This window comes from Ascaphus truei, chromosome 21, assembly GCF_040206685.1.
Source record: "Ascaphus truei isolate aAscTru1 chromosome 21, aAscTru1.hap1, whole genome shotgun sequence".
Taxonomy (NCBI): domain Eukaryota; kingdom Metazoa; phylum Chordata; class Amphibia; order Anura; family Ascaphidae; genus Ascaphus; species Ascaphus truei.
The window spans coordinates 5,141,039-5,155,815 of record NC_134503.1 but is presented as its reverse complement, the minus strand read 5'-3'; the positions used below and the strand labels follow the sequence as shown (position 1 = coordinate 5,155,815).

The 14,777-nt window shown below is 45.9% G+C and overlaps 1 protein-coding gene across 5 annotated transcripts in view; it reads left to right on the top strand.

Moving 5' to 3' along the window:
* LOC142472018 (uncharacterized) overlaps window positions 1-14,777 on the top strand; it is a 37,349-nt gene that overhangs the window by 11,865 nt on the left and 10,707 nt on the right. For 4 of the 5 annotated variants that reach the window (XM_075578639.1, XM_075578635.1, XM_075578636.1 and 1 more), the window contains 3 exons: window positions 449-626; window positions 3,872-3,972; window positions 5,638-5,834. In XM_075578639.1, the coding sequence (XP_075434754.1) occupies window positions 449-626; window positions 3,872-3,972; window positions 5,638-5,834 (476 nt within the window). Of the gene's footprint in view, window positions 1-448; window positions 627-3,871; window positions 3,973-5,637; window positions 5,835-10,162; window positions 10,953-14,777 lie in introns of those variants that run through there. The other variant, XM_075578638.1, reaches the window with a different exon arrangement.

Here is a 14,777-nt window from a genome sequence, read left to right as displayed (position 1 = left end):
TTGTCTGGTAGCATGGAGGTTCATTCTTCTACTCCGTCATAATTTAAACCCATTGCACATCAGACAGCGAGACATACTGTACGCCATTATAATACTGCCCCGGTTTTTTTTAACGCGATCCCACCTGATTGGCCTATTGGAGGTAGGATCTCCATGTGCGCTTTTTGAACTGCGGGCTTTCAGAAGCTTTGGAAAGGGGATTATCTGAAGTTAACCAAATTCTTCCCGTGCGCCAAGGCTAATAAACTCCTTACGAAGGGTTTAATAAACTCGCCTAGAGAGAGGATGCCTTGTCTTAATGCGTCTCTCTGTCACTCTCCTGCGTGGAATAAGAACACTGTAATATGATTTATGATACAGAGGGATTTGCTTGATCCACATTCTGTTCGTACACATAAATTCAGCATGAGACCCTCAGTTCCCATTGTGCACCCCCCTCCCCCCGCAGTAAAGAGAAAGTTGCGCTGGACAGAAAGTCTCCTCTGGGTGGAACTGCCAGCTCCACGCTGGTCAGAGCGGTCTTGACGAATGAAGGGGCGCCCGCCGATGTCAGCAGGCGCAGCCAGCAGATGGGTCTGACATCATGCGTTGGGAAACCGGCCGCAGCCACACTCGCCCCATACAAGGTGAGCCGGGGAGGTACAGGAAATGTGTCTGCGCACAATAGCCAGGGACGTGTTTCTAAAAATAGATCTCCTCCTAGTCGCCCAGAGCACAGACACCGTTGTGATATGGAAGGTAACTCTTCACAGCGCAAATTTAAAGGGGCAGCTCCTCCCCTCCCCCACTTATTTTGTTTTTTTACAGGGGGGTTCTGCCGAGATGAACCGCGGTAATTTCAGCTCCGGTGGCTGAAAATGTGAGACACATTAGATTCTGATTCACATACAATCCTATCTACAGTGGCCTCCTGCTTCCAGAGATACTTAAGGTGCCATCCGTAGCACCCCCTCCCCGCCAGGGGAAACAAAATGGAGGTTTAAATCCCCAGCGTCACGCGGGCCAATAGGAACTCTGTCGTGTGTAGCGGCGTCTTATTGGTGCGGGGGAATTTAAAGCTCCATGAAGTACAGACGGCATCTTCCCCGGGAAGTCCCCTCTCCCCGAGGAGCAGGGGGTCCCCGGAGCTGGAATTAACGCACTTTAGCGCTGGAAACCGCCTGCTTCTTATACGTATAAAAAAAAGTGGGGTGCAGCAGGATCTGCTACTTTGACCCCCCATTTACACAATTAGATTGATGTGATGGGCAGGAAAATGAGTACAATGTTAATACGTGTGGAGCAGCCCTGGCGTATACGTCAGGAATCTGATAGGAGCAGGTAGAAATGACACAGTACTAGTGATACTCAGAGTATTAGTATGGGCAGATACAGTATTAGTGATACTCATTAATAGTATAGGCAGATACATTATTAGTGATACTCATTAATAGTATAGGCAGATACATTATTAGTGATACTCATTAATAGTATGGGCAGATACATTATTAGTGATACTCATTAATAGTATGGGCAGATACAGTATTAGTGATACTCATTAATAGTATAGGCAGATACATTATTAGTGATACTCATTAATAGTATGGGCAGATACATTATTAGTGATACTCATTAATAGTATGGGCAGATACATTATTAGTGATACTCATTAATAGTATGGGCAGATACATTATTAGTGATACTCATTATTAGTATGGGCAGATACATTATTAGTGATACTCATTATTAGTATGGGCAGATACATTATTAGTGATACTCATTATTAGTATGGGCAGGTACATTATTAGTGATACTCATTAATAGTATGGGCAGATACATTATTAGTGATACTCATTAATAGTATGGGCAGATACATTATTAGTGATACTCATTATTAGTATGGGCAGATACAGTATTAGTGATACTCATTAATAGTATGGGCAGATATATTATTAGTGATACTCATTATTAGTATGGGCAGGTACATTATTAGTGATACTCATTATTAGTATGGGCAGATACATTATTAGTGATACTCATTAATAGTATGGGCAGATACATTATTAGTGATACTCATTATTAGTATGGGCAGATACAGTATTAGTGATACTCATTAATAGTATAGGCAGATACATTATTAGTGATACTCATTATTAGTATGGGCAGATACATTATTAGTGATACTCATTATTAGTATGGGCAGGTACATTATTAGTGATACTCATTAATAGTATGGGCAGATACATTATTAGTGATACTCATTAATAGTATGGGCAGATACATTATTAGTGATACTCATTAATAGTATGGGCAGATACATTATTAGTGATACTCATTAATAGTATGGGCAGATACATTATTAGTGATACTCATTATTAGTATGGGCAGATACATTATTAGTGATACTCATTATTAGTATGGGCAGATACATTATTAGTGATACTCATTAATAGTATGGGCAGATACATTATTAGTGATACTCATTAATAGTATGGGCAGATACATTATTAGTGATACTCATTATTAGTATGGGCAGATACAGTATTAGTGATACTCATTAATAGTATGGGCAGATATATTATTAGTGATACTCATTATTAGTATGGGCAGATACATTATTAGTGATACTCATTATTAGTATGGGCAGATACAGTATTAGTGATACTCATTAATAGTATGGGCAGATATATTATTAGTGATACTCATTATTAGTATGGGCAGATACATTATTAGTGATACTCATTATTAGTATGGGCAGATACATTATTAGTGATACTCATTATTGGTATGGGAAGATACATTATTAGTGATACTCATTATTAGTATGGGCAGATACATTATTAGTGATACTCATTATTAGCATGGGCAGATACATTATTAGTGATACTCATTATTAGCATGGGCAGATACATTATTAGTGATACTCATTATTAGTATGGGCAGATACATTATTAGTGATACTCATTATTAGTATGGGCAGGTACATTATTAGTGATACTCATTATTAGTATGGGCAGGTACATTATTAGTGATACTCATTATTAGTATGGGCAGGTACATTATTAGTGATACTCATTATTAGTATGGGCAGATACATTATTAGTGATACTCATTAATAGTATGGGCAGATACATTATTAGTGATACTCATTAATAGTATGGGCAGATACATTATTAGTGAAACTCATTATTAGTATGGGCAGATACAGTATTAGTGATACTCATTAATAGTATGGGCAGATATATTATTAGTGATACTCATTATTAGTATGGGCAGATACATTATTAGTGATACTCATTATTGGTATGGGAAGATACATTATTAGTGATACTCATTATTAGTATGGGCAGATACATTATTAGTGATACTCATTATTAGCATGGGCAGATACATTATTAGTGATACTCATTATTAGTATGGGCAGATACATTATTAGTGATACTCATTATTAGTATGGGCAGGTACATTATTAGTGATACTCATTATTAGTATGGGCAGGTACATTATTAGTGATACTCATTATTAGTATGGGCAGGTACATTATTAGTGATACTCATTATTAGTATGGGCAGGTACATTATTAGTGATACTCATTATTAGTATGGGCCGACTCAGGGATTTGTGACAGAATTTCCAGGCTGTGAAAAAATATATATATTTTTTTTACAATTGTGTGAACCCTAAAAGGATCAATTATTAGCCCTTTTTTTTTTTTTACATAAAGGGAAATGTAAATGTTAGTTGCTTTATTTTAAATGTGTAGATTTCGTTTAACAACTATTATACAGTATATTGTGAATCTTAGAGACTTGTAAACCTGACAAATGCATTCCCTCTCCCCCCCGCCCCCCATGTTTTAACACCACTCTGATTTTTTTTTGGGTGCTTGAAGTCACCTTTTTTACCCAAGATGATGATGCAAAAGTTGCTGAAAAGAGGGCGGGATAAAAAGTACCTGGTGCGCGACCCATCGCCTCCTCCGCAGGGTCCCAGGTACGAAAGGAATCTATTTCTCAGGGGAACAGTCATTCATTAACCCCGTAAGGTTTTACTGGAACACGCCCTTTCAGGACAGGTCGGGAACAGTTTATTCATTAGGTATTTATAGAGCAGCAATTCTGAGTAACATTATTAATTATTATTTGTTTACCTGAACTGGTGGGGGTGGGGGGAGGTCATCCGGAGTTCGTGGGTGGTCTCCTGACATCCAGTTACACCCTGTTAATGGAGCATTGAGCACAGGGGTACACTGGGGAAACAATATGGCCTCCGGGATCAGTGACGGCTCTGGCAGCACTTTCTATTGGTGACCCCATTGGCCATGTGTCACTGCCACTATATTTGTTGGTTTTGTGTCAACACCGGCACACAAAAAAGTACAAATATCTCTGAAAAAGGGGGGGGGGGTTCCCCAAATGTTGGGGGACCCCCATAAGCTCCGGGGAACCCCAAGGTTACAGATGGGATTGCTACAGGTTTATATGGCAGCAACATTTAAACACGCTGGTCTGATTTTTGGGTGATGACTAAGCCCCAGACCCACAGAGCTCCGTTACTAACGTAACGGTGCGAATAACACATTGTAAGGTGGTATCGGGTATCTTCAAAGCGCACTAACGCCGTGTTAGGTGCTGTTTTCGGCCATAACGATCCTTGCGTTACTATACCGGCCGTTAGCGCTAAGGATGTGCAGAAGAGACGTTCCCTCTAATAGCGCACATCCCCAGAGCGCTGCTATACTTACGCACGGATTTAACGAGACGTTAGTCAGGTCAGAGCTAAGAGTGGCGTTACTCCCACCCAGACCCTATAATAGGTCTGCTACATGGTCTGAGTTAGGTCTGATCTAACCACCATATTGTTATTTACGGGGTTCTTATCCTCTGTCTTCTCTTAATTAAACAGAAGAAGGAGCGGCTCAGCGAGTAAAAACACTGACTCTGTAAACAATGCCACTGAGTGTGAAGCAGGGGAACCTGGTTCAATTCCCGGTGTCCACTCCTTGTGACCTTGGGCAAGTCACTTTATCTCCCTGTGCCTCAGGGACGCACTATACTGTAATTGTGAAGCGCTCTGAGTCCCATTTGGAGAAAAGCGCTATATGAAATAAAGTTGTTTATTATTATTATTATGGGCCTGGATGGGTAAGACAGGCTTAAAGCCATGTTATTTGAAGCTAAGGCCAGGCAGCTAAATGAACATGTTGTATTCTGCATATATTTATCGTTGTGGATTCACGTTAACCTCAGGGAACATATCATCCATTATGGATTTTAATTACAGTACGTTATGTGCCCTGAGTTAGCGACCACTTGTACAGGGGGACCCAGTATTTCCAGTTTAGTTACAATCACTATCCACTTCTCTGTTCAAGTGAATGGTTCCTAAGGTGTCTTACGGCTCAGCATACATCTTACTACCCACCTGATAGTTTCAAAGTGGCTTAGGCGACTTGGGGTGAGAAGCCGGACAGTATTCTTTTACCCCAGGCCTCTTCAAATCTAAAAGCATCCTGTAAGCAGGTAATAGTTTAATCTTTCTTTCCCCTCCGTGAGGAACATGCCAAAAACCCGAAGAGGTGATACTGCGCTCAGGTTTTGTAAACATTCTCATGCTCCATCATCGTTCTATACTCTATGTTTGTTCCCCCATTACCAGGAATCCTTTACAAAGCACGACTAGCTCCGCTGCACTTAGGGCTAAAGCCAAAAGAGAACATGCCCAGCTCTCCAGCCAACTGAGCGCCAGACAGGTCACCGTCTATTCAGATTCTAGTAGAGTGGTTGAGCTGCAACGACCAGAGATTGGATTCCAGGGTCTGCATCTCGCTAAGAGGAGCCAAAATCATAACGCAGGTGAGTGGTTCATGGATGTCTTCTTTCATGTAACTCTTCTCGTCTGTATTTACGGGTGTATCTGTCCACCAGCGGGAGGCACTGGGAGAATCTGGTGTGGACTAATAGACTAACAATAGCGGGCTTCATCTGAAGATTCATTCATATACTGGGGCACGATATTGCCGATGCACAATTAAGGAACTTGATGGTTCACCCACTAGGGTCAGAATGAGAGGTAATACAGGACATGTATGTGTCCGGTATTACCTCTCTGGACATAGTGACCTGACCGGCTTGGGGGGGGGGGGGGGCGGGCACCGGATTTCACAGAGTAGAGAGAGAGCAAGGCTGTTGCCAGGGGGCTGGGCAGCTTCTTCCATCCTGATTGGCTGGCTGGAGCCTGGGGGTGGGGTCAAGGAGAGGAGGAAACAGCATGAAGCAGAGAGGTGTGTGTGTGTGTGTCTCGAGTCCAGTATTATTGGAGAAGACGTCTGGCAACCGTAGTTGCCACATACATTAAGATGCTATGTGTTACTAAGATAGCGATGGAGCTGCAGTATAATGACCTTTTAGGTAGGTGAAAGCTTACATTACCAAACAGCGATGTTTTCACCCGGTAAATAGCTGTTAACAAACGTATTGGTAGAAAGCCAGGCCACATCCTTCCTGTGAAGATGTTGATTAGTGGAATTGCTAAGAAGACAATTTGAGGAGACCTAGTGGCACTGGTCTGGAAGGATATACATCAGGCCTGCCCAACTCGTAAAGTGAGAAGGGCCGAACTGCTCCAAGGAAAAAAAATTTGGGCCGCACGGGTTAAATCATCATCATCATCCTCATCCTCATCCTCATCCTCATCCTCATCATCATCATCATCATCTCTCTTCCAGCACCTCTCATCATCATCCTCATATCTCCCCCAGAACCCCTCACTATCAACCTTTACGATACTCCCCATCTATCTCTCATACCCCCATCTCTCCCCCTCACCCACACAATACCCCCCTCCACATCAAACACACAATACCCCCCTCCACATCAAACACACAATACCCCCTCCACATCCCCCAGCCCATTCCATGTCAGCAGCCCCCCCCCCATGTCAGCATCCCATGTCAGCACCCCCCCCCACAAGTCAGCATTCCCCCCATGTCTCTCTTCCCTCAATATGACACTCTCTCCCCCTCCCCTAAATGACACTCTCTCCCCTCCTCTCAATATGACTCTCTCCCCCTCCCCTCAATATGACACACTCTCCCCCTCCCCTCAATATGACACTCTCTCCCCCTCCCCTCAATACGACACTCTCTCTCCCTCCCCTCAATATGACACACTCCCCCTCCCCTAAATGACACGCTCTCCCCCTCCCCTCAATATGACACTGTCTCCCCCTCCCCTCAATATGACACTCTTTCCCCCTCCCCTCAATATGACACTCTCTCCCCCTCCCCTCAATATGACACTCTCCCCCTCCCCTCAATATGACACACTCTCCCCCTCCCCTCAATGACACACTCCCCCCTCCCCTCAATATGACACACTCTCCCCCTCCCCTCAATATGCCACTCTCCCCCTCCTCTCAATATGACACACTCTCCCCCTCCCCTCAATATGACACTCTCTCCCCCCCCTGCAACTCACATCACTCTCTCCCCCCCCTGCACCTCACATCACTTCCCCCCCTTCCCCTCACGTCAGCAGTCCCCCTCCCCTCACATGTCAGCAGCCCACCCCCCCTCACATGTCAGCAGCCCACCCCCCCTCACATGTCAGCAGCCCACCCCCCCTCACATGTCAGCAGCCCACCCCCCACTCACATGTCAGCAGCCCACCCCCCTCACATGTCAGCAGCCCACCCCCTCACATGTCAGCAGCCCACCCCCCCTCACATGTCAGCAGCCCACCCCCCCCTCACATGTCAGCAGCCCACCCCCCCTCACATGTCAGCAGCCCACCCCCACCAGCCCGTTTTTCACACCCACCCCCTCCCCAGCCCGTTTTTCACACCGACCCCCCCCACCAGCCCGTTTTCACACCCACCCCCCCACCAGCCCGTTTTTCACACCCACCCCCCCACCAGCCCGTTTTTCACACCCACCCCCCACCAGCTCGTTTTGAATCGCCGCCATTTTTGTAAACTTTTTTTTTAACTTTTTTTTAAATATTTATTTAATTAACTGCCGCCCGGCCGGAGTCATCGCGGGCCGCACAGAGAGGCCAGGCGGGCCGCATGTTGTGCAGGCCTGATATACAGCATAAATTGTAATTTACCAGGAGGTAAGACGCCATATTTAAAGCAGTAATTCCCTCCTGAGGCCTATATACGTTTAACTCATATAATGTGAGTATCTTGCCCCCCTGAGAATGACCTGCTCTTTATATATTTTTACATTTTTGGGGGGTTAGATATCATGATTGTCTTTATCTCTACTGTCTGAGATTACCACGGTAACCTTTAGACTATACTGGGCTCTGGGGAGAGCTTCATGTTAACCTCCCGGACACTTAGTCATTCAAATGCTTATATCTCCTGAACGGAGCATCAAATGTTGACAATATAAACAGAGTTATAAAGGGCAAGCATAGATCTCTTAAAGTGAGCAAACAAAAGCAATGGAAACAAAATGGCGATCAGCGTAGGCTACTGCTTTAGCCCTTTGAGCGCCGGAGGGGTCACAGTGCCATGCCCCCCCCACCCCAGGCACTCGCGATCATGTAAACGCTCCATCACTGATGACGAAGGAGGAAGGGTTCTCCTCTTCCCGTGAGCTCACGTTCGGTGCTCCCCTACATTACAAGCAAGTAGATTATGGCATAACTACGACATCATGCGGGGCCCCCCCGGCGTGCCAGAACCCGTGACGCAGCAGCTACGTCCGTGGGCACCCAAAGGGTTAAGGAGTGTTGCACTTTTTTGGGAACTATTGCATCATTTTGATGACAAGTGTCTTATGATGCAAATTCTTGCACAAATTAGGACAAAAAGGAACATGATTGTCACTATGTAGCAAGATAAACGCGGCGATAGATTATTTCCCTTCCCCTTTTTTTTTTATACTGAAAGAGTCTAACTGGGGACTGACATATACCCAACTCTGTATCCTGCAAAGGCTGTTACTGTGGCAGCCTATAGTTGCCTAGCAACTACAATGGAAACCAGGCATGGAGAAAGCTATGGGGGTGAAGGGCAGCTCGGGAAAGTTAGCATTCTGCTGGCTGTCACGGTTATGCTGCGCTGCTACTTTTAGGTAGCGGCAAAATCCATAAATATATTCAAATCTCAATTTTCGTAACCACAAGAAGCAACCAACAAACATTACGTGCCAGCATTCGCTGTCTTTTTATTTTGCCCTTGGGAAACCAATTATTATTTAAAAGGCTCTGTAGTTAACGTAATCACAAATAATATGTTAAAACAACGTTATCATTCACCATTCTAAATCAGGAAGAGGAGAATTATTCAGTGACTTACACTTCAGTGTTTGTTCTATGTGTAAGCAAAGTAAATATACTGCATAGAGCCGCAACTAACCCAGGCAGGGACCCCCAATACAAGTCAACCATTTCTTTTTATCACAAAATGTTTATTTTTAGCCTTGAAAGAAAGAATCCCCAATAGCTGCTGTGGAGCGCTATGTACATTAATGGCGCGATATAAATAAAAAACATACATATATACATACAATAGCGTTACCAATGTATCCTGACTAGTGTTGCCAGGTGGCTTCTCCAAAAATACTGGACACAATGGTGAAAGGTGCAACGTACACGAGACACACACACCTGTCTCCCACTCCATTCTGTTTCCTCCTCTCCTTGGCCCCACCCCCAGGCTCTTGACACCTCCTTCTGATTGGCTGCTGGTGGGTAATTCAGCCAATCAGGATGGAGGAAGCTGCCCAGCCCCCTAGCAACAGCCCTGCTCTCTCCCTGCTCGGGGAAATCCTGCAGCCACCCCAAGTCGATCAGGTCACTATGTCCAGAGAGGTAATACCGGTATACACATACACGTCCAGAGAGATAATACCGGTATACACATACACGTCCAGTATTACCTCTAATTTTGTAATGGACAGTGTGTCCAATACTGGACACCTGGCAACCCTAAATTCCTGTTTGGTGTTGAATGGGCAGTACATTTCGGTGCATTGTGTTATGTTCCTCTCCATCAATGAAGAAGAGGAGTGGAAGAGGGTTGACACCACTTTGGCCTCACCTCCATCCCCTTCTTCTCGGAGGGGGAACAGAGACTACAATGTCACTTAGATTTTTGTGTTCTGCTTTCTGGGGTGAAAAAGTCAGACTTTATTTTTTAAACTTTATCTGTAGATCCCATTTGTTTGCAGAAACTGCTGGAACTTTATGTGGACGAGGGGGATTCCAGCTAGAAAACGGCTTACTGTCATTTCCAAGGTTACAAACCACTGGAATACCGGGTTTAACATTGAATGCCTGATGAACCGAGCCAAACTGCTGTGCTAGACGTTCTAATGAATTACCTCGAGGGAATTTTTGCATGGAAGCGTAGTTACAAAGACAATGCATAATGAGTTACTCAATACTCTTCCGTCCTATGTATCAAATTCATTACCCAAGATCTTTGTCAGTAGCAGAACCCTGCCCTTAGCACAGATGTCCAACACTGTGTTAACGGGGCTCAGCCTCAGCTCCCTAGAAGGATTTAAGTGCCATTCCCATGACTTTGTTGTTTTATTATCAACTCTTAATGTATTTTGTTGGAACTCTCCCAAGATTGGAGGTTGGTTGATGTTGGAGCACTGGACCCATTCACCCCTTTTAGCCCCAGTTCCTCAGAGATCCGTTAACCCTTTGGGTGCCCCAAGACGTAGCCATGTCTTGGCACTTCAGGGGCCCCGCGACACAGTGGCGATGCCATGCCCGTAGAGTGCTGGTATTCTAGAGGAGATCGCGTCCTGCGTTTTTACGGACGTGATCTGTAGGGCGGGGATATGGAAGAAGAGGACTCTTTTTCTCTTCCGTTTCCAGGTTATTGGACGCAGTCGGCACGTGGACTCATCAGCTACAGACAGGCTCTATGCGTGCTGCTTTTTTAAACTGGAGAAAAGCACAGGTCCATTAAACTTTATGCAGGGATTTACTGTGACGTTAGTTAGGTCAGGGGTGTGCAAAACACGGGGGGGCGCAAGATACTTGGGGGGGGGGCGCAGCGCATGCAGAGGCCCAGCGCTCTTCCCCAAGGCATTTAAATTAAATGCCGAGGACAGCGCAAGGCCTCTGTAACTCTATACTACCTTGGCTCAGAACACCCTCGGCCAGTGTGGCGCTGAGTGGGCGGGTGCGCTCACGCTGGCCGCGATGAAACACATTGCGGCAATGTGTGTGGCCAGCGTGAGCAAGCGCCTGCTTAGCTGCTTTCCAAGCAAGCAATTTGAATTTGCTGCTTGCACAGCCGCCGCGCATGAGCGCCTGCACGATCAGCGCCACCCTGGCCACAGACTTAGGCTGCGACCATAGAACGTGGATCAGCGCTAAGCCGCGCGGACGCTGATGCTCACCTGATCAAGCATGAGCTATTTCATGCACATGCAGGCGAGCCAGGAGACGGGGGGAGGTGGTGGGAGGCGGGGCATTAACCTCCCTGGGCCAATCGCCCGCGACGCACCGACATCACGGCGCCGTGACGTTGACGCTGCTTCGCGCTGATTGGAGGTTTTCAGCCGACAGAGCGCTGAAAACAGCTTTGGCTGTCGGCTGAAAAATCCAACTCCTGAGCACGCCTGCGCACGCTCGCGTGAGCCCCCTCTCAAGGCATCCTCATTGAGGATGCCGGGGCTCAGCGCGGAGCATCCGCGCAGCTCAGCGCTGCTTGTGCTTCTATGGACGCAGCCTTACGGAGGCGCGCTGAGGCTGAGGGAAAGCGGGTGCTTCCCCTGGCCTTGGTTAGCGCGCTGTCCGTGGGCGTGTCGGGGGGCGGGCCAGTGACGTCACTGAGCTGGTTCGCCCTCATTGGGCGAACCGCTCACGTGACCGGCCCTGCGCTCTCATGAGCGCTTGAATCTAAAATTCTCCTAAGACCCACGCTTCCGCACGCGTGCGCGAGCCCCTGCTAAAGCCGCTCTCATTGCGGCTGCAGGGGCTCACTGGTAAGCACCAGCGCGCCTCAGCACGCTGACCATGCCCGAGGCCTTAAGGTAAAACATGCTTAACAAGGTTGTGCAAACTTAACTTGCAATACCAAATAAATACCACTTGGTGGCACTGTTGTATTTCCTTTGGATCTGTTTCTTATCTGTTGAATGAAACTTCACTTCCATGGTTCCTTACAATAAAAACTTTATCATCACTTCCTGGACCCACAGAACGGTCATTGGAGTTAACAAAACTTGGGACCTAGATAGATACAGTGTAGCTGGGACTGATTTTCTGGGTGTGCATATTTCCTTCCTGCTACCTGTATAATATCTCTTGCCATGAATATGAAGATATTTCTGGGAATATTTCCCTTTAAAAAGAAAAAAAAAAAAAATAGAGAACAAAAGATAGATTGTTCAGTATCGCCGGCAGTGCGCACATTACTGTACTTTATTTTCACAATTTCATTTTGAGATTTGTGTCCCTTAGTAAAATATTTTATTGTAGCACTGAAAATGTGTCATATCATTTCATACTAAGGATTAAGACCCATATTCCACAAGATGCCTTCCAGTGCCGGACGACATTTTATAGCCCATCCCAATGAGTGTACCGTAAGGTTCCTTCCGGAGCTGGAAGGTGTCTTATGGAATAGCACTACTTGGTAAACATGGACCTATACGTTTCCTCTGCTTTATTACCCGTACTTTGCACAAAGCAGCACAGCCTCAGTCCTCTGTTTTTTACATCTTTCTATCCAAGCGCTGAGCGTCTTACAGCAAGGGGGAAAAGAAACGAGGCTGAACTTCCCATTTCCGCCCTACACTTCCCCAACACCAAATGTTTCAACCAGATTTTTCCATATCCCCGAGATTAGCATTGTTGGCTCCTGTCTCCACACCTCACACTCAGCAACGTCTGCTTCCACATGCTCTAGAGCAGGGGGAGCGCAATCTTTTTCCTCTGTGCCCCCCTGCCGGCTGTCCTCTCCGCGTGCGCCCCCCTTACCTTGGTTCAGCCAGCTTCTGGAGCCGCGTCAAATGACGCCGCGGGGTCATGTGACGTCACATCATGACGCCCAGACTCTGGGAACCACGGTAAGGAGGAGGAAGGGAGGGGGGCGTGCGGAGACCAGGACAACCGGCAGGGGTGCACAAGGGTAAAGGATTGCACTCCCCTGCTCTAGGGCCACTAACAGGTCAGGTTTTAAGGATATTACTGCTTCAACACAGGTGGCACAATCAGTGGCTCATTCAACGACTGAGCCACTGATTGAGCCACCTGTGCTGAAGCAGGGATATCCCTAAAACCTGAGGTGTTGGTAGCCCTGGTGGACTGGAGTCGGGTACTCCTGCTCTAGAACATTCTCAAAGTCCACTCCTCCCTCACCCCACTTTCTCTTGGTTATGGTGTCCTAGAATTTGCTGTCTGTTCACTGTCCCTTCAACATCCAAGTCCTTTATTCCTCAGTCACTGTTCTTCTCCCGCTAACACTCTACAGAAATCACTCTGGCTCTTCATTACATTCACAATCAAATAGAAGGTACTCCATTGTAAAACTCTCCATAACACAATACTCTCTACGCTTAAGACCTGTTCAATGAGGTCTGAAAATTCCATCCATATTCTCTTCATTTTCAGCTCTGTTTCTTATTCTGGAGCTGTCTAGAGCTTGTACTAAACGGCAACATTTCGATTTTGGAAAAAAAATGTCTATAAAGTCCATGTCCTTAGCAGCTGAGCGCTCCTTAGCATTGCGTCTGCACTGCGTCTATGTAATCCCACAGTGTCTATACAGTGGAAAGATAATGCACCCTGGGTGGGTGCAATATGGTAAGAATCTGGCCTGATTACACAATTGATAATTTACAATGATATTAATATTACACAGCTGCTGTACATAGAATTTTGCAGTCGCAAGGTCCCCCTGCCCCTTAGAGCTTACAATCTAATGTTGATGCTTGAGGTACAGGGGGATTAAAGTGACTTGCCAAAGGTCACAAGGAGCTGGAAGAATGAGGTGCTGACACCGAAAGGCCAGTTTATAAGCAGATGCATGAAAACAAGGGATGTAGTCCAGGCGAAAACCTGGCCTATAACCTGATTCCATAGTCCGAATTTTCTTCCCCGGTATATTACACAAGACTGAAGTCTTCTTAATAAAAGCCATATGGGGAACATGTCAGTAGTGGTTCTCGGGACTCAGAGGATCCCAGCCAGACCACGCTTTGGGGAGAACCAAGCAAACCTCCATTCATATGTAAACAAGGCATAGTCACATGTGTTTGCTAATTCATTGTCTATTCCTAAACTGTGGCCCAGCTGAGACACTCTGAAGGTGAGAACTAGTTACCAGCACAGGAAGCCCGGGGTTGTAACACAATACAACAGGGAATCGAAGTCTCCCAGCTGAACAATAAGGGGAAAATGGGGCAAAAAAAAAAGGGTATAGATTTACCAACCAAAAGAAATACTGTTGAGGACAATAGGATGCGTTAGCATTGAGAAATCCGGGGCTTCTTGTTTATCCACTTTGGCTCTGGTTTTGCCACTAGGCAATGTTGATGCATATTTGACACCTTGCCTGTTTAAGACACAATGGGGGTGACGCAAGAAGGCAAATTTGGAGCAAAATGTATGTACAATGCATCATTATCATCTTGCGTCTGTCTGCGTCAGTGTATCAAGGTCTTTGCTCCAAGTCCCACGCATTAGCTTGAGATTTGGGGAGTTTAAGTAGGAGGAGTTACAGGACGCACAGACAGGTTATAATGAGATGTATCCAACGCCGCGTCGCCACGGATCACTGATCTCGTATTTGGGTCCAACTATCCCCCAGGCGTAGAC